The sequence below is a fragment of the Panulirus ornatus genome, chromosome 16 (genome assembly GCF_036320965.1).
Source record: "Panulirus ornatus isolate Po-2019 chromosome 16, ASM3632096v1, whole genome shotgun sequence".
NCBI lineage: Eukaryota > Metazoa > Arthropoda > Malacostraca > Decapoda > Palinuridae > Panulirus > Panulirus ornatus.
In genome coordinates, this window is record NC_092239.1 from 9,183,622 (window position 1) to 9,209,256 (window position 25,635).

At 46.0% G+C, this 25,635-nt stretch overlaps 1 protein-coding gene across 1 annotated transcript in view; it reads right to left on the reverse strand.

The window, feature by feature from the left end:
* Nucleotides 1-25,635, reverse strand: part of wake (wide awake) — a 744,672-nt gene that overhangs the window by 683,731 nt on the left and 35,306 nt on the right. Inside the window, exon 3 of the mRNA XM_071671228.1 lies at nt 11,214-11,450. Within this exon, the coding sequence (XP_071527329.1) occupies nt 11,214-11,450 (237 nt within the window). The remainder of the gene's footprint in view (nt 1-11,213; nt 11,451-25,635) is intronic.

Sequence of the window (25,635 nt, forward strand, 5' to 3'; positions counted from 1 at the left end):
GTCCCAACACTTGCCCCAAGGGGCGACCTGAGGGCAGTGACTGTTGCGCTATCCCAGACTAAGCGTCTGTTTTACACACACTCACGGCTCAGGGTTTACGTCTCTCAGTGTGTCTTTCTTCCTAAGCGCCTTACAGCTGAACTGGAAAGGTAAACCTGAAAATAGAATCAGCTCCCTGAACACTACAGTGTGACCCTTGAGCATGACGGTACGACCCATGAACATGACAATACAACCCTTTAACACGACAGTACAACCCTTGAGCATGACGGTACGACCCACGTGCGCCGCCCCCCATATAGCACGGTGGATGAGAAGGTGGAGATGAGAAGATCGCGAACACTGACATCCAGTTATAGGCAAAAATCAAGACTTAAGAGCACTAAACGTAAGGGATACCCAAACATAGGTCAGATGGGGAGAATCAACCCAACTGGCATTGGTAGCGAGAGCCTCTTCCAGGTAAGGATGAGGTCCTCCTTGAGAGAGGACACTGCAGGGAGACATCCCACCTCCTCACTCAACACGGGTATTGTGGTTCCTGACACCAGCTTGACCGAGGTACTCTGTACCACCGCTCCGCTCAGCACTCGTGGCTCACCTCTCTCACAGCCAAGGTACTCCCGACGAGTATGTGTGTATGTGTGTTTGAGAACAGAGTCAAGATAGATAACAGAAGAACTGAATGGTCTATGACTGTGGCCATCCCCCGAGGGAAAGTATATATATATCTACTTTGTATAGATGGAGAGGGAATAGTAAAACAGGAGGGAAATATGCATTTATCTAAATGTACTTCATTTGTTTACAGCCATATAGCTGGTTGTTTAAGGCCATACATTTTTCCTTATGTGAATATTTGTTTCGGTTTTTGAATAGCTAGAGTCGGTTTAAGAGGTGTATCTCTTGGCACAGGTTTGGGAATTCCTGGCAAATAAAATGGAAATGGGGAAAGGCCTTCCACTTGCTTGTTATTTTTGCCTGCTGATTAAAAAAAAGAAAACTATCAATGGATGGCGAAGAGAGAGAGAGAGAGAGAGAGAGAGAGAGAGAGAGAGAGAGAGAGAGAGAGAGAGAGAGAGAGAGAGAGAGGAAAATCCACTTTTCTAATAGCCACTTCAGCTTTACTGGTGTGGGAGTCGAGGTCACTCCTGCCTGACAACACAGTTCCAAACGCTTCGTCATTCTCTCGCTCTCTTTTTTTCCCTAATATTCTTCTCTTACTGAACTACGTGAATTGCACATTCAGTACCCAGAGCAGGACGATACGACCGACCCATGAGTAGGACAGTGCGACCCCTTCAAATACGAAGGTACGACCCTTGAATACGACGGTGCGACCCTTAAGTAAGAGGGCACGATTCTTTAGTAAGATGGTACGACCTAGTACGACCCTTAAGTAAAAGGGTACGACCTAATGTTACACTGGTCTTTGGCCTGACCATTGAGTATGGTCGGGTTAAAAGTCAAATCATGGTACCTAAAGGTCGTACTAACGTGCTCAAGATTCGACTCGTCGTACTTAAGGCTCGTACCTCCGTGCTCGAAGATTCGAACCGTCGTACTCAAGGCTCGTACCATCGTGCTCAAGATTCGAGCCGTCGTACTCAAGGTTCGCACTTTCATGCTCAAGATTCGAACCGTCGTACCCAAAGCATGTACCTCCGAGTTCAAGATTCGAACCGTCGTACTCAAGGTTCGCACCTCCGTGTTCAAGATTCGAACCGTAGTACTCAAGGTTCGCACCTTCGTGCTCAAGATTCGAACCGTCGAACTCAAGGTTCGTACCTTCGAGCTCAAAGACCGTAACGGTATGTTAATTCATCAAGTACAGTCAAAGTTTCACAGATAATTTTTTCATTACCTTTTTTTTTTTGTCTCCTTTTACTGACGCCTCCGTACTCCACTAACCACAAACCTATCACGTTCTTCCCTCAGAAAACTCCTACACACACACACACACACACACACACAGAGAAACACATACGCTGCAGCACAGGCAAGCAAAGCTTTGGTGGATCGAGCGTCGAAAATAAAGCTTTCAGCTTATTGACGTCCCTGGGGTTAAAAGCGAGATGAGTGTTAATGCCAGCTTAGACGCTGAGAGCTGCAGGGGAAGGAGAGGTGGAATTTCTCCAGTAATCTGCTGCAGAATTGACGTTTCCGATGCCAGGTCATAAATCAGACACACGGAGATCACTACTGCAACGCGGAGTAGCCGGAAGGTAAGCAAACGATACGTATTTACATGGATGAATTCGAATACGAGAGAACTCTTAGAACAAGTGCAGACAGCAGTACAAAAACTCGTTCAAGTACTTGTACCATAATGCGTCCTTGGTATACGTTCATAGTATACGATAAAATGAGGGGGAAAAAAAAGAAAGGTGAGATGACTTTAGATTGACAGCCACAGATATAACCCCTTATTGTAATCATGTACTGGAATATCATACCCTGGAGTAATACATGGCGGTGTTTGTACACAATGGAAATACGAGATGTACTGGCGTAACTCACTCAAAGGAGACACCCTGGAACGATTAGCTTGCGAATAAGATCATGTAGAATATGACATCAGAATTACCTACACTGGGATGACACACGCTCGAAACCTACACAATATAATGAAATTGGAAAAACACTAGTATTATCTGCACGCGAGAATCATGGAATAAGGTGTCCTTGTTCTGACAAGGACACATAACACTCGCTGGATTAAAGCACACCAGAAAAATACAGAGTAATTACATAATACATACGCAGATAACAACACTCAAGGAAAGAGAAGGCAAAATGAACAAATTGTACAAACCATTACACACACAAGATTAAAAAGATAATGGAATGATGCACAAGATAAGTCCACACACTGAAATAATTAATATATAGTAGAATTTTACACACACACACACACACACACACACACACACACAAGACAGACACTCGAAGACCAGATGATACCACTATCTGCACTGGAGTACGCCAGACCACACTAACACGTGTACGGTTGGCTAGTTATATCCATCTATCTTCCTGTAAGTAAAACACCGACCACAGCTATCCAAGACGGGTGGAGCAGACAGGCAAGCAGGCATCACTGGCTTTCAACAGTGCCAGATGCTCCTCTGTGCTTACATTCCTCTACAGATATATCCTATCTCTCCATCCCATTTTCAGTACCTCTTTTTTTCGACTCATTTAAATGTATACTTCTCTATCATTCCCTCCCCACCTTTCCCTACTATCCGACCTTTTCATATGCCTAAAATACCATCTCACCGTTCCTTTCTTTAATTCGACAAGGACCCTCACTTCTTTTGCATACGTTATGGTTCACAATGGGGGAATCTAAACTGAGAAAATCACATTATTTCTTCATACTAACGTGCCCAACTTGTCTCTACATCAAGCTACTCTGAGCCATCGTCTTTATCAAGTTTTTCCGCACCTGTAAATCCACATATCCATTCCTGTGAGCTCTTCCCCTTCCCTTAGGATGACAGCAACTTGGTAACCTTCCGTCATTACCTCAGGTATCTCAACAGCCATCTTCACCTGCAGCAACACCAAGCACGCCGCACGCCTGGGAACTGAAGGCTTGCCAACTCCTCGCCAGCCAGCTCGATCTCAAAACTGGAAGTCGTCACTTTCTCATATGCCACCCGGTTCTTCCTAGCGTTCACTTTCAGCCTGTTCTTCAGCGCTCAGCTGAATTCCCCAACTTGAATGGCCTGCAGGTCCTTCCTTTCCCATGTCCATCAGGAGCATCAGCACCATCTTCCCTCCCTTATCCTTCTGTCTGTAAAGTCTTTCTAACTCTTACCACACTCATCGAATGAGTCTGCAAATTCCACCACGATCACAAAATGCCTCGAAAAGACCCACTTATCTGTTGCTAATTGAGCTCTTCTGTATTCTATTTGTATTCCTTTGTGTTCTCCTTGAAGGCCTTAAGCTTCACCCAAGCCTAGACCTCCTCCCTCATCTATGAAGACATTGAGTGTTTCACTCTCCCTCCAGCGGAAGCGGAACACGGTATATATCACAATACCAAACACTTAGATAATTCTGTAAACAACTGAGGAAAAAAAATGGTACCACACACTGGAATAACACGACAGCAATACCATCATGATACAATACAACAGAGTATAACACAACATAAGCAGAGGTACAACATGAGCAGAGGTACAACACAACATGATATATATACATGATGACACAGCCTGGTAATGCGACACGCCACACGATGTACGAGAGAAAATGCTAAAGTTTGTGCTTGTTTACACACACACACACACACACACACACACACCTTCATCCCTACGTCCAACAGCGAAAATACGACTTCGGGGGAACTACTGAAAGGGCTCTCTCTCTCTCTCTCTCTCTCTCTCTCTCTCTCTCTCTCTCTCTCTCTCTCTCTCTCTCTCTCTCTCTCTCTCTCTCAGCCCAAAGGTCTTCAGCTGGATGTATACGAATGAATATTTCCTCTCCCTCCCTGCTGAATTGAAAATTCAAATTCTATGTTATGAAGGAAAGGATAATGCTTTTCATTTTCTTTTAATCCCGGAGATTTCATGAATTTTTCGCACTTAAAAATAGTCGCATATTTTGCTTATATCAAGATTCTGGCGAAAAAGGGGAAAGAAAAGGAGAAGAATGCATAACAGCCCAGTAGAAAATGGCAGCAACTGTTGTATCTCAAAAGTGAATCCGTAATTTTCTTTTTCTTTATCGACAATCGTTAGCATGTATTTAGTGTCATTATTATCTTATTCTTTTTTATATTTCTTGCCACCGTCTTATTCTATGCTTGGCTTTTCGCTCAGCTTCTCTCTGTTCTTCAGCCATTCAGTTGTCGACAATCGTTAGCATGTGTCTAGTGTTATTAGTTTCTTACTCTTTCTTATATTTCTTGCCTCCGTCTCATACTCTACGCTTGTCTTCTTTCTGTTGTTCTGCCATTCACTTAGTCTGTCTATCCGCTAGTCTGTCTGTGTCTCAATTGGGATGATGACTCGTTGAGAGTTCACTTTATACCGCACGACAATCCTCGCTCCGTTACCTGACTCCTATTCTCCCTCCACTATCATGGTCCCGTGAGACTGACTCATAAATATTAATGTCTTTGGATGGCAAACAAACGTCTATCTAAAGACAAAAAAAAAAAGATAATGAATACCTTTGACGGGTCGACAAAGACGCCAATTGGGGCAAACTGGTCAACAACTGTGACGTCTACGTATTCGCAATATGTAAACGAGCCAGTGTGTTACTATATTCACACAGATGCGTATCAGATACATATCATAGTACTGGAACATACCATTCTATCAGAATGCTTGCACTGCAGCGTTCCAGAGAAATATCATAGTACTGGAACATACCATTCTATCAGAATGCTTGCAGACACCGCGTCTAAAGACAGGTCCTTTTAGGATACGAAATATCAGGTACAAAGACACAAGGATCCTTTAAGTGACCGAGGTGTGTCATTCTGTAAATCTACAGAGAAATATTCCTACGAGTATTTAAGTCAATGGCACTAGAGAAGTGTCACTGTGGAGATAGCAATATATCGAACCATATGACATTACGTTTATTATCTTTCTTATCAATTTTCTGTCTATCTATCTATCTATCTATTTATCTATCTATCTATCTATCTATCTATCTATCTATCTATCTATATATATATATATATATATATATATATATATATATATATATATATATATATAATGTTAAAAGCTCTAGTGTGTGTGTGTGTGTGTGTGTGTGTGTGTGTGTGTCTGATTCACTTAATATGATCCCAACGAGCGAAACCAGCAATGGAAGCAACTATGCACAGCACCAGTGCCGGGAACAGTGCCAGCAGGCTTGGGACAGCCTGTAGTGACCAGGGCCACCCAAAACACCACGCCCCCTTAAAGGCCCAGGTCACTGTCCACTCCACTAGACGTCAAGAGTCACTGTGGCAATGTGACCTAACGCTACCTGAAAGCAAAAGGAGGAAAAGTTACCCCGAAGTACCAACGTAATTGTGTGTGTGTGTGTGTGAGAGAGAGAGAGAGAGAGAGAGAGAGAGAGAGAGAGAGAGAGAGAGAGAGAGAGAGAGAGAGAGAGAGAGAGAGATTGTAATCCTGACATCAAATCCTCGTCCAGCGGCTGCAGGCAAGGTCGTCAAGTTCAGAAACCCATTAAAGTCATCTCTCGTAAACGATGGTGGCAAAAACCCACAACCATCGCGCCTCATCGACACTGGAATCCCTCGGCTTGTGGGTCGAACCGCCAACGTCGCCATCATCAAACACGTCGTACACCCTCTCTCTCTCTCTCTCTCTCTCTCTCTCTCTCTCTCTCTCTCTCTCTCCACACACAGACACACACGCGTGGTGGGTGTGAGCTCATTCATACAGCGAGGTGGGTTAAGGCTGGTGTTGTGGCCATAATATAAACACGAAGAAAGTATTCCTGAGACACGCCATGTACATGATGATATGAACTATCCCCCTCCACACCATTCCTGATGGTGTGATACGGTCTATACACACACACACACACACACACACACACACACACACACACACACACATATATATACATATATGAGCAGAGGAGTGTGTTATCGTTATCCCCCAGAATGAAATGATAAACGTAGATTACGTACACAGCCACGTTAGGATCATCGAGGAGGCCTTCTGTTTCGCTCCTTCCCCAAGAAATTATGCAAAACCACCCAGCTGGTGTATCCTGATGCAGCAGCGAGACCGGGGTCTTCTACCACAGCAATGCTGACCTCAAAGAGAACCTCCGTAATGAAGTGATTTGCGAAATAAATTTATGGGAGAAATCTTGTCATCCTACCAGACTAACAGCGCCCGATGCAATACGACATCAGCCAGTGATGATAGAGAAACATTTGGGACGGACTCGACAAGCAGACTCCTTCCTTTTTCCTGCGTCAATCTCCTCTTCAGTAAAGAGGCGGCTGAGCTTAGGAACGACCAGTTCACTCTCGTCTGCCAGAGGCTGCCCCATCTTGACACCACCTTCACCCCCACCTACCTTACTCACGGGCCCAAACACCCACTGAATCAGCACAAGGGTATGGCGTCGCTAGATGGTTACATAGCCTCACGGTAAAGCTGTCCACTGCAGCCAATGACTTACTATAACAAGGAACTCTATACCCTGAGGTAAACAAACCTGTCACGGTACTAAACAGTTTGGTAATACGAACACTTCCTCTACTACCTGCTGCCTCACCAGCTTCCTAAAGATCATTGGTCGCAGCCAAGGAACCTGCGCGACCTCTGTACCATCGATCCAGCCAAAGCTTTCCACTTATACGACTATAATACCGTTATCGGTAAAGCCATCAACACTGGGGTATGGAAAAGTCTCATCCCATGGTTCATCAGGGATTATCACCATCCTCCAGTCTACTACTACCACTACTACTACTACTACTACTACTACTACTACTACTATCATCATTATCATCCTCATTACGATCATTATCTTTATCATCATCATTACCATTATCATCATTATTGTTATCATTACTAATAGTATCATCATTATCTAATACCTGGCCAGGGGCCTGGAGACTCACAAGGCACACAGACAGGTGCTCTTCGCTTCGAGCTTCTACAAGCAGACAAGCAGTGAAGCGGGTATTAAAGACTTAGGCTTTTCGAGCATGACACAATTACCTAATCCTGGTGTACCAAAGAACCCATTTACAGGGTCAAGAGGAGGAAGAGGAGGAGGAACAGGAGGAAGAGGAGGAGGAGGAGGATAAGACCAGTTCCTTGACCACAGCCAACGAAAATGTTTTGTTGGTGAAGTTCAGGGAGATCCTGGATTCCAGTCTCGTCACGCGCCCCGTGGGAGTTGCAACCATTTTTCCTGTTTTCATTTGGTTCCCTCCCCCAGCGGTGTCTTTCTCGCGCGGGGAAAATATCATTGTCTCTCTCTCTCTCTCTCTCTCTCTCTCTCTCTCTCTCTCTCTCTCTCTCTCTCTCTCTCTCTCTCTCTCTCTCTCTCCTTCTGTCTCACTCCCTCTCTCACCTCTTAGTATGAGCCAAGTAGCACGTGAGAGCGATATGAGTCTACGTCCGTACCGACTGGTGTGCATATCAATTGTCCGGCCGAGCAGAGTGGCAAGCGTGGTGTTACTAGCAATACTGCTCTCCTCGCGTGTGTGTGTGTGTGTGTGTGTGTGTGTGTGTGTGCCGTTCCAAACGGCGAAATACGACTGTTGTTGAGTAAGTCAAGGAAAGAAGGGACGGACGAACGTAAGCCAGGCAACGAGAATGAAGCACGACTGCCGTCAAGCCAGCGAAGGCAAGTGGAACGAAGGACGAGTGTTCCCCCGTAGACGTCTAAGCCATGAGTACCACCGAACCTCCGGCGGCTGTGGTGGTTGCATTAGAACCGAAGGTATGGTACGGGTCAGGGGGAAAGGCCACGCTCTCATACCCAACGTACAGGTCTAAGAAGTAACGGCAAGTGAGGACCCGTTCATTTGGCGGAGACCGCCAACCCGTCACATTACGACGAAAAAATGACAGTACTTTAAAATCAGCCGCGCTCACTAAGCGGCCCACGGCCCACGGCGAGCCCACCCTCCTCCTCCTTGCCTCTCCTTGAACATATCTAGATACCACAAACACTAGCAGAGCTCTGGCTAGCCTCTATTTTCTCCCTCTTTTACTTCTCCCTTTCACCCGAGATGATGTTAGGACGGAGGATGTTATTTGCCCGTGCCCATGTCTGTCTTTGTACGAAAGAGAGATGAAAAATCGCGAGAGATTTGGCTCCGGGATGAATTGTAAAAGTCCTTACTCATGTGTTCCATTATCGTGTATTGTCCATGAGCCAGCTGCCACGTCAGAGTGGATCAGCGGTGTTAGGGTGGCTTAGATGGACTTGTCGTGTCAGAATGGAGCGGCATGACTCCTGGGGTTAAAAAAAAATGAATGAGAAATAAGATTGGGATCATGATTTTACCGTCGACTGTAACAGTAAGACAATAATGAGGCATATATGATTAGAGAGAGAAAAAAGACCCGTGTAACACAGGGAAGAGGTTGATGGCACGGGCGGGTGGGCGTGTGCAGCGGGTGGGTATGGGCGGTGAGGGCTCAGAGAGAGAGAGAGAGAGAGAGAGAGAGAGAGAGAGAGAGAGAGAGAGAGAGAGAGAGAGAGAGAGAGAGAGAGAGAGAGAGAGAGGTGGGAGTTGGTATTCTGACGTGCCACAGGTAAATGAACCTGGAAGATGGATGGACACCTGGACAAGTGGAAGGGTTTAAGGTGTGGCACATCAGACGTGCGGGGACCTGAGATGAGTGGGTGGGTTATGTTGCTCCTGCTGCCGCTGCTCCTGCTGGTGGTAGTGGTAGTGGATGTGGTGGTCATGTAGGTGGGTAAGGTTTGTGTTCTAGGTGGGTAGATGATAGCATGTTGATGTCTGTGTAGGTGGCTGAACTAAGGATATACATACATACATACATATATATATATATATATATATATATATATATATATATATATATATATATATATATATATATATATATATAATTTGAGACTGACGGTGCGGTGGCGGTGGTTGTGCGAGGATGTGAGATCGTGTGGTGTGGTGATGTGTGTTGGTGGTTATATAATTAGGTATGGTGGTTGCTTGTGGTAGGTGGTTGAAGGTGGTGGAGCAAAGGAATGGTGGTTTGGTGAGAAGGTGATGGTTACGTAACTAACGGTAGTGAATATGAGTACAGGATGAAAGTGACGGGGGCAGTGACGCACGTATTGTAAACCCGTATAAACCACGTGTCACAGAGAGTATTTCCGGAGAGGGAAGTTGTGGAATACATGTACCCATCAAAGTCCATCAGAGACCCCAAGGATGTACCCATCAGAGCCCATCAGAGGGGCTCCTCGGCTGCTGGAAGTACGAGGTCGATGGTCTTGGCATCGTGCATGTCTACGATAGCTTGGCCCTGGTCTGGGTACGGCCCACAGATTTCTTAACCGTTGAAGGGGAACAAAAGTAGCTGATTACATCCGCCACACAAGAGGGAATACAGCGGCTGGCATGGCATGGCATCCGACGCTCAATTACAGGAGGTGAGTACAGCGGCTGGCATGGCATGGCATCCGACACTCAGTACAGGAGGGAATACAGCGGCTGGCATGACATCAGCTCCCTGGTCACGTACATCATATGCCCATCTACAGGTGGGTGACCTTGGGGGCCAGTCTGCAAGGAGCAGAAATCGATCCCCACAATCTGCACCTTACCAATCAAGTGATTCAACCCCCTCGGATGTCAGGCCATCACCACGAGCCTCACCCATATTTCTCTATTAGGGAGAGAGAGAGAGAGAGAGAGAGAGAGAGAGAGAGAGAGAGAGAGAGAGAGAGAGAGAGAGAGAGAGAGAGAGAGAGGCTGTGGAATGAGAGGAGACGAAAAGGCGACCTCCTCCGCTCCCAACGTCCTAATTTCCGTTCGGGACGGCAATAAACCTGTCAAGCTTAGCAACTGATGACGTCGTCACATTTCCACCACAACACTTGACGTCTTCCTCGCAAGAGGTCATTATCATCTGGGCCGAGACAGTTAACGTCACTTGCCTCCTACTTTGCGACGTGCTGGACGCGGCGGAAACTTATTCTGACCCGATGTATTAATACAGATCTCCCGGGATCGTCAAATATGAAGAAAACGGCATCGATCCCAGTCTCAGTGACGAGCGAAAGACTGAAATACGATCGTTTTTTTTAAGAGGGTAGACTGACCCTAACAAAGGCTCAGTTGAACGATGAATTATTAACTCTTCATCTTACAGCCCAGTTACACACACACACACACACACACACACACACATATATATATATATATATATATATATATATATATATATATATATATATATATATATATATATATATATATATAATGGATGTCAATGAAACACCAGTGCGTGAAAATTCAAATCTGGTATCTTTCACGCATTATATTCACAGCTTTCAAACTTGAAACGCGTCACTCAGAACACGTAGACAGTCAATAGCAAATTATTTCTTAATGATTTCGGAGCCAATCTTATTTTGTAATATATACATCAGGTTCCCAATTACGATGAAATGACCATAAGAACGATTATGGGGTGTTAAACTCCGAACAACACACCACTCACCTGACTTCTATAATGCGGTCAATACCATCGAAGTCGTCCATTTGCCCTGGTGGGCAGTTGGATATTATGTCCAGGTTTTGCTGTGGGTTTTTCCAGGCGTCATTTTTGGGGAGACCAGATATGAGATCGTTCTGTAGCTGGAACTTGGGGTTCTTGGTGGACTTAATGTCGGGTAGTGAGGTTATCCCTGACGACGAGCTCTTATGGAACAGAAAACGGCCAGATCCAACGTCTCCTCTGAAAGAAAATAACGCTCAATGTAATTATAAGGGTAAGTCAAGTATTTTTCCTCGGTAAACTACCTTACCTTCCTTCCTGGCGTTAATGCAACATTACTAACGACATGGGGTAATTGGTGGTGATCTGTGATAATGCTGTTTATGATTACAGTACTATTGATGACACAGATATGATAAGAAATGATCAAAGAGCCATATCATTGATCCTTCTTGTGTTAAAAGGAAGCCAGAGGAACGAATATAATAGTAATAAAATATTCCCAGTTTAAGGTTTATATTTCGAGGCGTTAGTGCATTCTATTTTTGATATATGAGAATGAGTTAGTTCAAGACATATGTATGTAGCAGGGTGTAAGGACACGGATAAATCAATCAAATCATATGTGTATATGTACATGTGTGTTAGAAATGTCATTTTTTTTACTACTTCAGTTTTGCCGTATGGTACAGATTCTGGTTCAATAACCTTTAGCCCTTGATAGTCAATGAATCTTACGTGTAGATACAGGTGTACGTGTTTAATGACTTCTCTGTGCACACGAGGAAGGAGTATTACCTCCCTCTCTGTAGACGAGGAAGGAGTTTAATACTCTTGAGGCCTCATGACAACATTACACATCTATAAAAAGAAGTTTTGATTCTATATTTTGACAGTCTTTGCATTTCAATTCTATCTTTCCGTGACCCATGTAGCTTCAAGAGGACAATTACCCCTCCTCCTGACTCTTCTTTTTGTCTTTAGGTTCATGTTCTGCCCTCTAGTTGAATGGCTCCTTCTTGTGTCAAAGAAAACGGTTCCAAATCAACGTTACTGAGGCCAATGAGGATTGCTGAAAGTTGTTCTCACGTCCCCCAGCCTCCTTTATCTATTGTGGGTATTGGACGAGAGCCACTATCCAGTCTGTAGCAAGCTTAGATCTGTGTAGTGACTCGTCCGGTCAAGCCTAATAGGTTTAGGTGTAGAATAAGCTCTCTCCAACGGCAGCTTGCTCCAGTGATGCTATAAGTGGCACAGGTCTGGTGTGTGTGTGTGTGTGTGTGTGTGTGTGTGTGTGTGTGTGTGTGTGTGTGTGTGTGTGTGTGTGTCCATAATTGGAGGAACCAAACAAGCAACGACAATCACCATAATTTGGATTTAAAAAAAGGGGGGGGGGCTCAATTATTCTGACGAACACCTTGACCGTATATCTAAAATGCATTACTGACAGTGGCAGCTTTCATGTCGTGTACAGATTTATCTATCATTTTGAGTGACAGTCACTGCCTGGTTTAGTCTTACCGTAACCCATCTGTATTTCTTTGTATGTCTTTTTTTTTTTTATATCAGGTAAGACGCAAAGGGCAATTGCATTCCCTTATCTACAATTCTCCTAAAGTGTGTACACGTGTGTGTGTGTGTGTGTGTGTCTGTGTGTGTGTGTGTGTGTGTGTGTGTGTGTGTGTGTGTGTGTGTGTGTGTGTGTGTGTCCTTTCGTTGATACAAGTATTTCCTCTAATACGAAACACATATACGAAACAATAATGATAACAGTGAAACGTTTGACATCTTCCTCTGTCCTTTTTCTGTCCAGTGTTTCACGTATTTCCATCGTACCGTTTGACGGAGCAACACCTATGCTTTCCACCTGTGGTAAAAATGCCTCGCAACCAGCAAGGTCACACACATCACAGGGAAACATTACCATTCCTCTGTCTAGCGGAAGAGAGAGAGAAAAAAAAGAGCATCAAATTGGTTCTCAATTCAAGTTTTCGTTAAAATCATCAATATGCTGACCAGGTGGGGAAGAGTGTCCAATGATATATGTGCCTGGCTCGTCAAGCTGGGTTGCGCAGCCTCTCTGATGCACCGATATGACCAGGACCTGCCAATGACGTTCACTTGAAGGGTGGTGGAACCGGATGGTGCAGAGAATCTGATCCTGGGTCGTTAAGCTGCCGTAGATGGTATGGGCTAAAAGAAGGAGGGTTGGGTGTGTGTGTGTGTGAAGGGTTGATTAAGCTCTAGATACGGGTTCATTCGCCATCCGTTTGGAGCCTTATAATCTTCCCTGTCTGGCTTAATCATCAGCGACGGAGTGGTGGTGCTACGCTGAGTGGTCAAAAACTTTCGAAATACAGGGAGGAGCTTGATGAACTTAGATGTACACACGTCAGCCTGCTGCTGCTTCCTCTATATGTACTGTGAGGATGGAGACCAGCCACGTCAGGAGGGATCATCATGAGGTTTCCTTCTTTCCTCGCGAGGCGAGAGAGACTCTTGAACTCTCTTCTATCGTTCGTGTTTTCTTCTTTCAGCCATTCCAACCCTAATCCTACGACCTTTCTACCTACAAGACTCGGGTTAATATACACCAGAGGGGCTCAAATGGATCCTTTAAACCTCCCTTTTCTTCTATATATTCATCGTATTAACTCACATACGAGGTGGCCTTGAATGGACTACGCTTTTCCTCGTTAGCTTAGCTTAGTTTTGACATCTTCATATGTCTCATTATACAACGACAAAGCGTCCTTCACCCATGCTTTTGCCCTTGTTGTATCGGTTATTATTAGAGATAGAGCGAATATAACATTTAATCATTCAACAATATGCTGCGTTGTTCTGTTTAGCTGTGCGCTTGTGGCTCACACTAGCGTTGCTACTTTTGGCTAAAAACCTTCCAAATCCACAGATGATTCCCCTTCCTGTGTCCCTAATGTTTGATTGTCCTCTTTGGGAGATCTTGGGATAATCCTATGTTAAAGCCCTCAATAGAATGAGGTCATTCGATAAGGCGTGGCATGGAGGTAGAATCTCCAGTTTCCCTTCCTTTGGATTTCCTCCATCAATCTGTTCCCTTACGTTTAGCGTTCTTTGTGGCCGCATTATGTTCATGGATCAACCTCTTCCCTCCGTACCAGCAGCGGTGTTCCTCAGGTAGCTGCCCTGTCTCCTATGCATTCCTTCTTCTTGGTCATGATTAATGAGTTCTTGCCACAGTATCTTTTCTTGATTCTCGATTATCCTTAAGTTCAACAAACTATATATGAAATGATTGTCGTCAATCAAAACGAATAATGGCAGAATAAAAACCAAGCTATCAAAGCAATTTCAAACAATAAAGGAATGGTCGGCTGCAGAATAGAGAAACAAAGCTATCAAAAGTTTGCAATTTTGTCAGTGGATAAAAAAAAAAAAAGAAAGAGGGGAAAGAAAAAACGAAAAAAAAAAGAAAACTGCAAGGTTAGAAAATTGTTAAGGATATTCTATTCAACCAATCTGGGAAACTGGTTTCGAAATATGAAAGGAAAAAAAAGGGGAGAATATTTACAAGTTTGTTTATTCCCAGATGAAGAATCCCGTCCATGAACTCTCGCCGAAACAAAGCACATCAAGGGAAGGGAAAAAAAAGAGGATACATTTAAAACACTTGCAGTACAGTATAATATTGCAACAATGCTGTTGACGTGACTATTCTTTTGACGCGTTAAAGAGGAACGTTTGACCAGCAGGAAGCTCTGTGAGAGGTCAGGGAAAACAATATACTCCAATAAATACCCGGCCGAGTTGATATATATTATTCACGGGGGTAAATACATTATTCACGGGGTAAATACATGTGTCCCATTAACCGGGTTACACAGACATAGTACATTTCGGTACAGGCAAATAAGTACATACGTAATAGAGAATGGACATGGTTAACGCACACAGCATACATAGATTAAAGAAGTTGTATGATAGTTATGAATGTTCAAGAGACGCGTGAGGCTCCACGAGTGTAGAACTCCCCCTCTGTGTGATGATGGCTTTTGTGAAGAAATGTTAGTCTTCCAATTAAGTGTAGCAGCTTTGCTCATCGTAACACCTCGATCAGTTAGTGATAACGAAACTAACGAAATTCAATTATGATATAACTTTTAATTGGGTTCGATATGACCATTCACATCAAATTTACCGTAAAAAAAAAGATTATCTAATCTTTCACCTCTCAGATATTTACAAAATGTAGAATGCTCGGGATATTTGTGTGCAGTATCTCTGTGTGTTTGTCGTCGCCATCAGAGTATATCATCTCACTTCCCGTTTATTTTCTTATCTTATTATCTCCAATGAAATGCAAAAGAAGAGGTAGGGGAGCCCCGCTTGTGCTCCTGACGCAGAGGTATGGACCGTCATGCTATTTAGGGTGATGATCAAACTTTCAAGGCCCACAGCATGTACTACCATTGGTGAAATTGTTTATATTGATTTACATGGGAACACTACATGTTATCATATACAGGCGTTACAGAGGTGCATGCGAGTCGGTTTGCAGCGTCCTTGGCACCAGAGTTTGGGCGGCCTGTCTCACCCTCGTAGGCCATAGTGTGTGTGTGTGTGTGCGTAAGGATCCTTAGGAGAGATGGTTTTTTGTCCCATCCGTAGTCCACGGGTACGCTGTCCGCCTACTGTTCTCGTTAGCCAGGGTTCGATTCTCCGTAGTGCAGTAGTAATATAAACCTTGGAATCTTACAAACCTGGAGGTTTCTACCAGTCCCATTAGCCCTTGCCTGAGGTATCCAAAGGTCTCTACCAGATGCCTTACCCTTAGACCCATCCACAGTTCTCTACCAGTCCCATCCTTTCTACCTCTGGTCACCTAAACGTTTCTACCAGTCTCATCCACCCCATCCTTGGACACCCCACACGCCTTTACCAGTCCCGGCTACCTTACGTATGGACACATACACCCGTTTCTACCAGTCCCATCCAGCTCTTCACCCTTATCGTACCGGTGTCTGGTGTCCTCGGCCTCTCCCGGTCCAGGTAGCGCCCAGTGCTACCAAACATCACGACCTGGGTAGGGTGCAGGTGATACTGCTGGCTGCTAAGCTGGCCACACCTCTGCACCCGGCAGTGACTCCGCCACCCTGCCTCACTCCAGAACCCTGACCCTCGCTGCTCCTCTCCAGCAAGGCTGGGTCCACCCCTACGTGTGGCCAGGTTCCCAACGGCTCTGTGTGTGTACCCCACCCTTTGTCCTTTGTTGTGCTGTGGGGTCAGGGCGAGGAGCCGGCCGCCTAACACACCAGTTTGAATGTGGTCAAGCGAGGTCGGCAGCCACTCGGTGCACACCAGGTTAAACGAGGTCAGACGAGGAGAGGCGAAGTGATGTCGAGTGTGAGTGAAGTCGTATGGCCTCTAAATAAGAGGTTATGTGAGGTCATAGGACGCAAAAGGGACTTAATAAACATGGTCATAACGGTGAAAAATAAAGATGCGTTCGCTCGTATTGTGTGGGAGGTATGATGACGCGAGGGCCACTGTATATATCAGGTCACAAGAGCAGTCAGGCGGCGGGCAGCTGTAAACACCAGATTACTGTAAACATGTTATGTGGAGGCAGGTGGTAGGGTGTCCTCTCCACGCTCTGTTATGTAGGGTCAGCAGGAACGGGAACCAGGTGAGGGAGCGGGGACTTGTATACACCACGTTATGACAATCATCCCCGAAACGTTTAACGAAGACTGTCTTAGGAAACACATTATCCACTAACTTCCACAAACAAGCATCACTTACGCTCTGTCTTAAGAGGCTACGGCGATGTGGAAGAATAGACAGTACAACACTGATAACCTCGAAATAAACCTCTTCACCCTTCGACAGCATCATCTGAGCTCTGTCTCTTATCTACCTAGCCACCGCAACATGGATCTGGGACTAAATAAGGAATCAGACTCCTCATATAGTGAATACAAGTGACGAGAGAAATAGAAATGCAACACCACGTATGAATGGAATGCCAGAGAGAATGCAGACAAAGGGAGAGCGAGAGGGGGACGATGATGATGTTAGTGTTGTGGAACGGGATTGCATACACTCCATCCCAACACCTTTTATACTCGAAGTGGATGGTAGTGAGACGAATAGGATGCGACTGTGTTCTCTCTCCTTACAATATCAGGAATAGGAATGGCGATCGCTGTCCTACGGCGGCATACAGCACGTGCACGTGCGACGCATTCGTAAGGGCCATCTTCGGTGCGTCTCTGGCAATGTGCATGCATGGCGTGTGCAGCTTGTTAACTCTAAGTAAAGAGAGTCAGGCATCCTGTCTACCGAGGTACTGTGCACGTGCAGTAGCGCAAGAAGCCTCTTATGCATGCATGATGTACACAGTTCGTTAATTCCATTTACCACCAAATCCACGTTAGACATCTTAATTAAACGGTGACTGCTAGCAAGAAGGTACTACCAGGGAAAGCATGGGTGACAACCACTCTCTCTCTCTCTCTCTCTCTCTCTCTCTCTCTCTCTCTCTCTCTCTCTCTCTCTCTCTCTCTCTCTCTCTCTCTCTCCATTTAACTCAAGCTAAAGGTGTAGCGTCCACGAACAATGATTAAGGTCCTTTCCTGACGATGCAAACGACATGGAGTGTGATGACAGCTGAGAATGATTAGAGAAGCCTCCAAACTGATTCAGACTTCAAACAGTCAACCTAGCCAGAAAAGTACCAAGTGAAACTCAGTGACGACCAATGTCGAGGAATGCATTTTGAAGATGTAAAAAAAAAAAAGAATAACTTCCAGGAGACAGAGAAGAAGACGTTCTCAAGAATTCATCAATCATAAACAAGCTGAGAGACTCTGTGTAATAAGAAAAGTTCAGTTACCCCTCAAAAAAAGAAAACGTGATTAACTCACGACAATGCACTTTCAGTACAACACATCAGGCGCCGCAGTGACGCCTCTATAATTCACGAGTAAAGCCACACCTTCGGTACATAATCACGGCTCTGGTTTCCACAGCAACAACTACAAAAAGACGAACCCTAAAGAGCCCAAGAGAGGAGAGCAATACGACTGTAACCCCAGATGCTGAAAGGATGACTGGCGGCCGTGATGTAGGATGACTGTAGCACTTAGGGAGGATGTTGTGTTGGGTCGACGAGGGTGTAACAAAAAAAAAAAAGAAGTCAGTGTGCCGTAGGGCTGTGAGGCACAAGCGGGCAGCAGGGAGGAAGAGAAGTGGTAGGCGTACGAAACAAGAGCATGAAGGGGAGAAATATACGGATGGGGAAGTGTAGCACGATGCAGGGCGCGGGTTGTGCTACTATAGGGGTCATTCAGCAAGGAGGATTCCATGACGCTATGCAGATGGCATGCTGCAAGAGGCGTCCAGCCTAATGCCTTTAAGGGCCAGGTGGTGTGACAAGAGCGTGTGCAGCTGGTACATGATTGCGCGACGGTGGGTCGTACAAGCAGCAGCAGCAGCAGCAGGAGGTGTTTAGGAAGGGTATGACGGGCCACAGCAGAGGGCAGGAGACGAGACCGCGTCATGGTGCAGCAGCAGAAGGGCCTCGTGGCGATGTGGTATGTGGGCCGCAACAGCACCTGCGGCAGCGGAGGCCTCCGTTGCGGGACCCCTGCCGCCCTCACTCACACACACACACACACACACACGCTGGTAACCCTTCACCACCCACTAAAACACAACCAGTTTCTTTTTTCCTTCTCTCCGCTCTGGACGAACAAGACCACAGCACCAGACACTGTGATGAAACTCGGCCAAATCAATCCGCAGAAGGCTGGGGGGGGGTTGGTTTCCGTGTCGGTTCTCGCTCATCTTCGCGGGAGGAAGAGAGAGAGAGAGAGAGAGAGAGAGAGAGAGAGAGAGAGAGAGAGAGAGAGAGAGAGAGAGAGAGAGAGAGAGAGAGAGAGAGAGAGAGAGAGAGACATACGTGACCAAGAGGTCACACCCATTGGTGGCGTCATAACCGAAACAACGGACTCCAGTCTAGGTCGGTAAACACACACACACACACACACACACACACACACACACACACACACACACACACACACACACACACGAAGGTAATGTCCACAATGATGCTGTCCATGAGTCAGCGTTGTGACGCAGGTCATCCCTGAGTCTCTCTCTCGGGGCGCAGGAAAAAAACATGAGTGTTTTTCTCCCAAGTAGGAGGTGCCAGTGTGTGTGTGTGTGTGTGTGTGTGTGTGTGTGTGTGTGTGTGTGTGTGTTACCGGACTCCGCTTGCTCGAGGTTACACCATAAGTAAGAAGTGTAAGGGTTGGGGGTCAAGAAAATGCCCTCTGCTGAATCCGGGAGACGGCGAGAGAGTGCAATATATATTTATTTATCTATCTATTCATTATCCTTCTTCGCTGTCTCCCGCGTTAGCTAGGTAGCGCAAGGTAACAGATGAAAGAATGGCCCAACCCACCCACATACACATGTATATACATACACACGTCCACACATGTACATATATATATATATATATATATATATATATATATATATATATATATATATATATATATATATATATATATATATATATATATATATACAGAGAGAGAGAGAGAGAGAGAGAGAGAGAGAGAGAGAGAGAGAGAGAGAGAGAGAGAGAGAGAGAGAGAGAGAGAGAGAGAGACATCACCCCTCTTAACCCCGGCGAGCTGGGGGCGAGGCAGTGCCATACCTTCCCACGCTGGTGATGAGTAGTTACGGTACCAGTACCCTCCGCCCACTGCCCCAGCAACCTCCACCACTGCTACGTCACTGTTTCATCTTCGTTCTGTCACCGGTGATCTAGTGTCATGTGAGGGTGGCCACACCTCCCGAGCACTACTGGGTCATCTTAAGAGGCTCCACGTCCTAATAGTGTCATATGATGTCTTCAGGTGTATCCTCTACACACATGTACTTCAGGCATGTATATATGTGTACATCAGTCGTGTATATATATATATATATATATATATATATATATATATATATATATATATATATATATATATATATATATATATATATATATAGTAGTTTGTATGTTTATTTGACACTTATCAGTCGTTTCCCGCGTTAGAGAGGTAGCGTTCGAAGCACACTTTTTTAGCGTCATGAAAATCGTCTTTTTTATCAACTAACTTTGCCTTGAAATCTCCCCTGGGGCTCAATACTGCTCCCCTGGGGCTCAATACTGCTCCCCTGGGGCTCAATACTGCTCCCCTGGGGCTCAATACTGCTCCATGGGGCTCAATACTGCCCCCTGAGGCTCATTATTGCTCCCTTGGGGCTCAATACTGCTCCCCATGGGGCTCAATACTGCCCCATGGAGCTCAATACTGCCCCATGGGGCTCAATACTGCCCCCTGAGGCTCATTATTGCTCCCCTGGGGCTCAATACTGCTCCCATGGGGCTCAATACTGCTCCATGGGGCTCAATACTGCTCCCTGAGGCTCATTATTGCTCCCTTGGGGCTCAATACTGCTCCCCTGGGGCTCAATACTGCTCCCATGGGGCTCAATACTGCTCCATGGGGCTCAATACTGCCCCCTGAGGCTCATTATTGCTCCCTTGGGGCTCAATACTGCTCCCCATGGGGCTCAATACTGCCCCATGGAGCTCAATACTGCTCCATGGGGCTCAATACTGCCCCCTGAGGCTCATTATTGCTCCCTTGGGGCTCAATACTGCTCCCCATGGGGCTCAATACTGCTCCCCTGGGGCTCAATACTGCTCCATGGGGCTCAATACTGCTCCCCTGGGGCTCAATACTGCTCCCCTGGGGCTCAATACTGCTCCATGGGGCTCAATACTGCCCCCTGAGGCTCATTATTGCTCCCTTGGGGCTCAATACTGCTCCCCCTGAGGCTCAATACTGCTCCCCTGGGGCTCAATACTGCTCCCCATGGGGCTCAATACTGCTCCCCTGGGGCTCAATACTGCTCCCCTGGGGCTCAATACTGCTCCCCTTGGGCTCAATACTGCTCCCTCCCCTGAGGCCTCGTCGGCGTGAGGCAAACATCGGGAAATAACTAACCCAATACGTCACCGGCGGTCCTTTCGTGGGCTCTCTCCTTAATGACCTCATCTCGGGGCCGTTATCTCATTAGCCTTAATCAGCTGCTCGACGGCCCCACTAAATCATCCGGGGGGGAAACACACACACACACACACACACACACACACACACACACACACACACACACACACACACACCAGGGAACACCACCTCACCTTAGGCTCCTGCTGTTACCCCTCACACTACCTCGAAGAGGAGCTTTCCTGGTCGAGTGTCGAGGTGAGGGAGTGATACAACAGCGTCTAGTGTCACACCCACTGCTGTATGACATGTTGCTTGGAGTATCACTATATTTCGAGCAGCACAGTTGTTGATACTCTTGTGTCACACAGCATGTGCCTACCACACTTAGTCACACAGCATGTGTCTACCACACTCAGTAACACAGCATGTGCCTACCACACTCAGCCACACAGCATGTGCCTACCACACTCAGCCACATAGCATGTGCCTACCACACTCAGCCACACAGCATGTGCCTACCACACTCAGTCACACAGCATGTGTCTACCACACTCAGTCACACAGCATGTGCCTACCACACTCAGTCACACAGCATGTGCCTACCACACTCAGCCACACAACATGTGCCTACCACACTCAGTCACACAGCATGTGCCTACCACACTCAGTCACACTGCATGTGCCTACCACACTCAGTCACACAGCATGCGCCTACCACACTCAGCCACACAGCATATGCCTACCACACTCAGTCACACAGCATGTGCCTACCACACTCAGTCACACAGCATGTGCCTACCACACTCAGCCACACAGCATGTGCCTACTACACTCAGTCACACTGCATGTGCCTACCACACTCAGTCACACAGCATGTGCCTACCACGCTCAAGTCACACTGCATGTGCCTACCACACTCAGTCACACAGCATGTGCCTACCACACTCAGTCACACAGCATGTGCCTACCACACTCAGTCACACTGCATGTGCCTACCACACTCAGCCACACAGCATGTGCCTACCACACTCAGCCACACAGCATGTGCCTACCACACTCAGTCACACAGCATGCGCCTACCACACTCAGCCACACAGCATATGCCTACCACACTCAGTCACACAGCATGTGCCTACCACACTCAGCCGCACAGCATGTGCCTACCACACCTCCTCTTCCCTTCCCTTTTAGCCTCCTGCTGTGGAAAGAAATGAGGAATCTATTCCACTGAGGTTACTCTCCCACAGAAGCCCTTGTCCCTTTCCCAGCTGACCACAGCTCGCAGTAACGTGTTTAAATGTATGGTGCATTTTCTCCCGGTGTTGACCACCGTAGCTGAGGCGCGGCGGCGCCAGAGTACAACGTCTTGCATGATAATATCATCTCATTGTGGTACCCACCCCGTCCTACCGCCTTCAGTCCATTAGTACCACAGCCCAAACATGGACAGATCTATTGGCGTCCGGCGTGGCATAGACACATACAGCGGCACATGCGTAGGAGCCTTCGCGTACACGGACACATAAAGTATAAGTAAAGTAGCATGAATCATTCATACGGGACGAAAGTACAAGGGGACACACATGTGTTCTGGAACAGTGGGACATATTAGGTTAGCCAGGCACACATGCAGCGTGGCACACACATACACATATTGTCCTGAGACCATCCATCCGACAAGCTAGCCCAATTTGGAAAAGAAAAAAAAGTCACTGAATCATTTCAGATGGAGAGAGAGAGAGAGAGAGAGAGAGAGAGAGAGAGAGAGAGAGAGAGAGAGAGAGAGAGAGAGAGAGAGAGAGAGAGAGAGAGATATGAAGATTCGTGAAATGAATTCGAATCAACAAGGGAGAGACCCCACCTCATTCCAGGAGGCTGTTAGAGGGTGCACACTCCTCCAGGGAAGCTGGCCCCTCTACGCACACACATTCAGTCTGATCGCAATACTCTTTCACTTAATCTCTTCCAACTTATCTCTTGTCCCACCTGCTGCTCCCCCCCACCTACTTACTGCATCGCTCACATACACTCCCCTCGTCTGTCTTCCCTCATCCATTCCCACCGCACTGACACTGTGACCCTGTCTTAACCGATCCCAGTTCACTTGATCTATTAAAAATGTTCCCGTGCTTGTGTGTTCTTCATCTGCCTCTGAGCGAGTGGACATGAGCATCAAACAGACGTCAGTGATAACAACTGAACTTCATTTTTGTACTCGAATGGAAGGCCAATATAATAATGTAATACTAGTAATACTGTTATCATTCTCGTCAATCATTTTGCTAAAATAAAATTTCTCAGTAGTGGAAGCGACAGGTTCGTTGCCAACCAGCGTCTCAAACACATGAGCCAAGAACTTCGCTGGCGAATCTACGACGCGGTTGGGATCATGCATAAAGGAAGCAAATCACTCCCTCGTATTCGATGCTTAGCATTACTCAAATCACACTTCATTTTCCTCGCTGATCATCTCCCCAAACACATCGCTGAATCGCGTCAGGATATGTTGTAGAACTCCCTCCAGCGAAGCTTTTCAGTTTTTCCATTCAGCACTCTTCTCACAGCCACACACCTCTCTCTCTCTCTCTCCCTTCATGCCACCGTGACCCCGCTGCCCATCGCCCGTGATGAGATAGGATGGAAGACAAGAACCCGATAAGTTTAAGGTACTGGGAAGGTACAGATAGCCACTTTGTTAAGCAAAAGAATTCATCGATCAGTACGAACACAGGAATACGGAGACATCAAGCAATGTACTCTCAAACATCAACATAAAAGCATACAAATGCATACGAATTCAGAGGGACAAGTTGTGAATGGGAAAAAAAGAGCTGGAGTTCAAGGATATAATGGGGAAAATAAGCCCGATATTGTTGAAGGTGTTGAAGGCAAAACTTACTTTCTGGTAGGATGAATTTTCTCACCTTCAAAACGAGTGGAGGGAAAAGAGATTACAGCTTTCAGTCACCCAGAGTGAAGACTAGAGTAACACTGAGAGTTTATATAGATATCAAGGCAGGCGACCTCGCCAGAGTTGCACAATGTGCAAAAGATCATTTACTAGCACACGCTGAGTCTGTCAAATAGAACAAAAAAAAAACTCACAACCATCATCAAATGCAGAAATCACTCTTTACTCTGTAAAGCGGAGATGGCGAGTTGGGTGGAGGAAAGAGAGGAAGAAACATATAAAGCATTGGAAGGCCTAGATCCACAGACGCTATATGACAACTGCTTCCCCTGTAGAACGATAGGGACGTAAACGTTTTACAGAATAACACTTGAGAATTACCAGCACCGAACCACAACACGAAATACAGATACGAAAACACAGAACTGATCGCCGCTCTGGAATCATGTGTCAGGAGCAGCGCGGACCAACAACAGAGACTCGAGAACTTGATATATACATCTACAAAGTGTACCTGATCAGCCAGGTTGCGATGGGTACGTATGGCCCGCGGGCAGCGACCTCACATCGCCACACTGAACAAAGGAGCAACAGCAGAAGTTGGTTCGAGAACTGACCTCTGCAGGCAGAAACGAACCTACGAAAATATGTTTGGTTTACAATATATATATATATATATATATATATATATATATATATATATATATATATATATATATATATATATATATATATATATAGGGGTGTGTGTGTGTGATAGACGGCATATCAAGGAAAGTGCAACGAGAAGCTGCAAATATAAATATCAATAAACACATATGAGGGGCTATATAAAAGGGGATTCAAACAGTCTCTAAAGAGTCGAGACAAACACGAAAGCGGAGGTTGATACGGACTCTGCCTATGACCGCTGATGTTCAATATGGTTGGGATGAGAATGTTATTGTACAGGTCTTCACCAGTTGGGACAGGGCTCGATACGACAGCACATAATGCCTCACACAGACAACTGGCATTCAATCGCTTTCAAGTATCCAGAGAAGTGAATCCAAGAAAATGTAAAACTAAGCCAATGAATTCATCCCAAAACTGGGTCTGAAGTAGAGGAGAGTGAGGGGCTGTGTGTGTGTGTCATAGGAAGTTACGTTCTGTACCTTATGCACGGGTGTGTGGGGGCGGCGGTCCTTGGTCTAAGAACCAGTGGCTGGCCTCCTATGTTCCAGCAGCCCTGGGTATACAGATGAGGGCACATCCATCATTACCGGGATAAAACACGCCCGACCTAGGTCATGATGGGGGTCACAAACTCACTCTCCTCGCCCCTGTTCAGCTTACATCCATTGCTGGTCTGGCCCGGCCCGCTAACATGTCCGGTACATGTCATCATTAACTCCGTTCGCATTGCCTGGAGAGATCCAAGAACTCAGCTCCCCAAAACCAATTTCTTTCA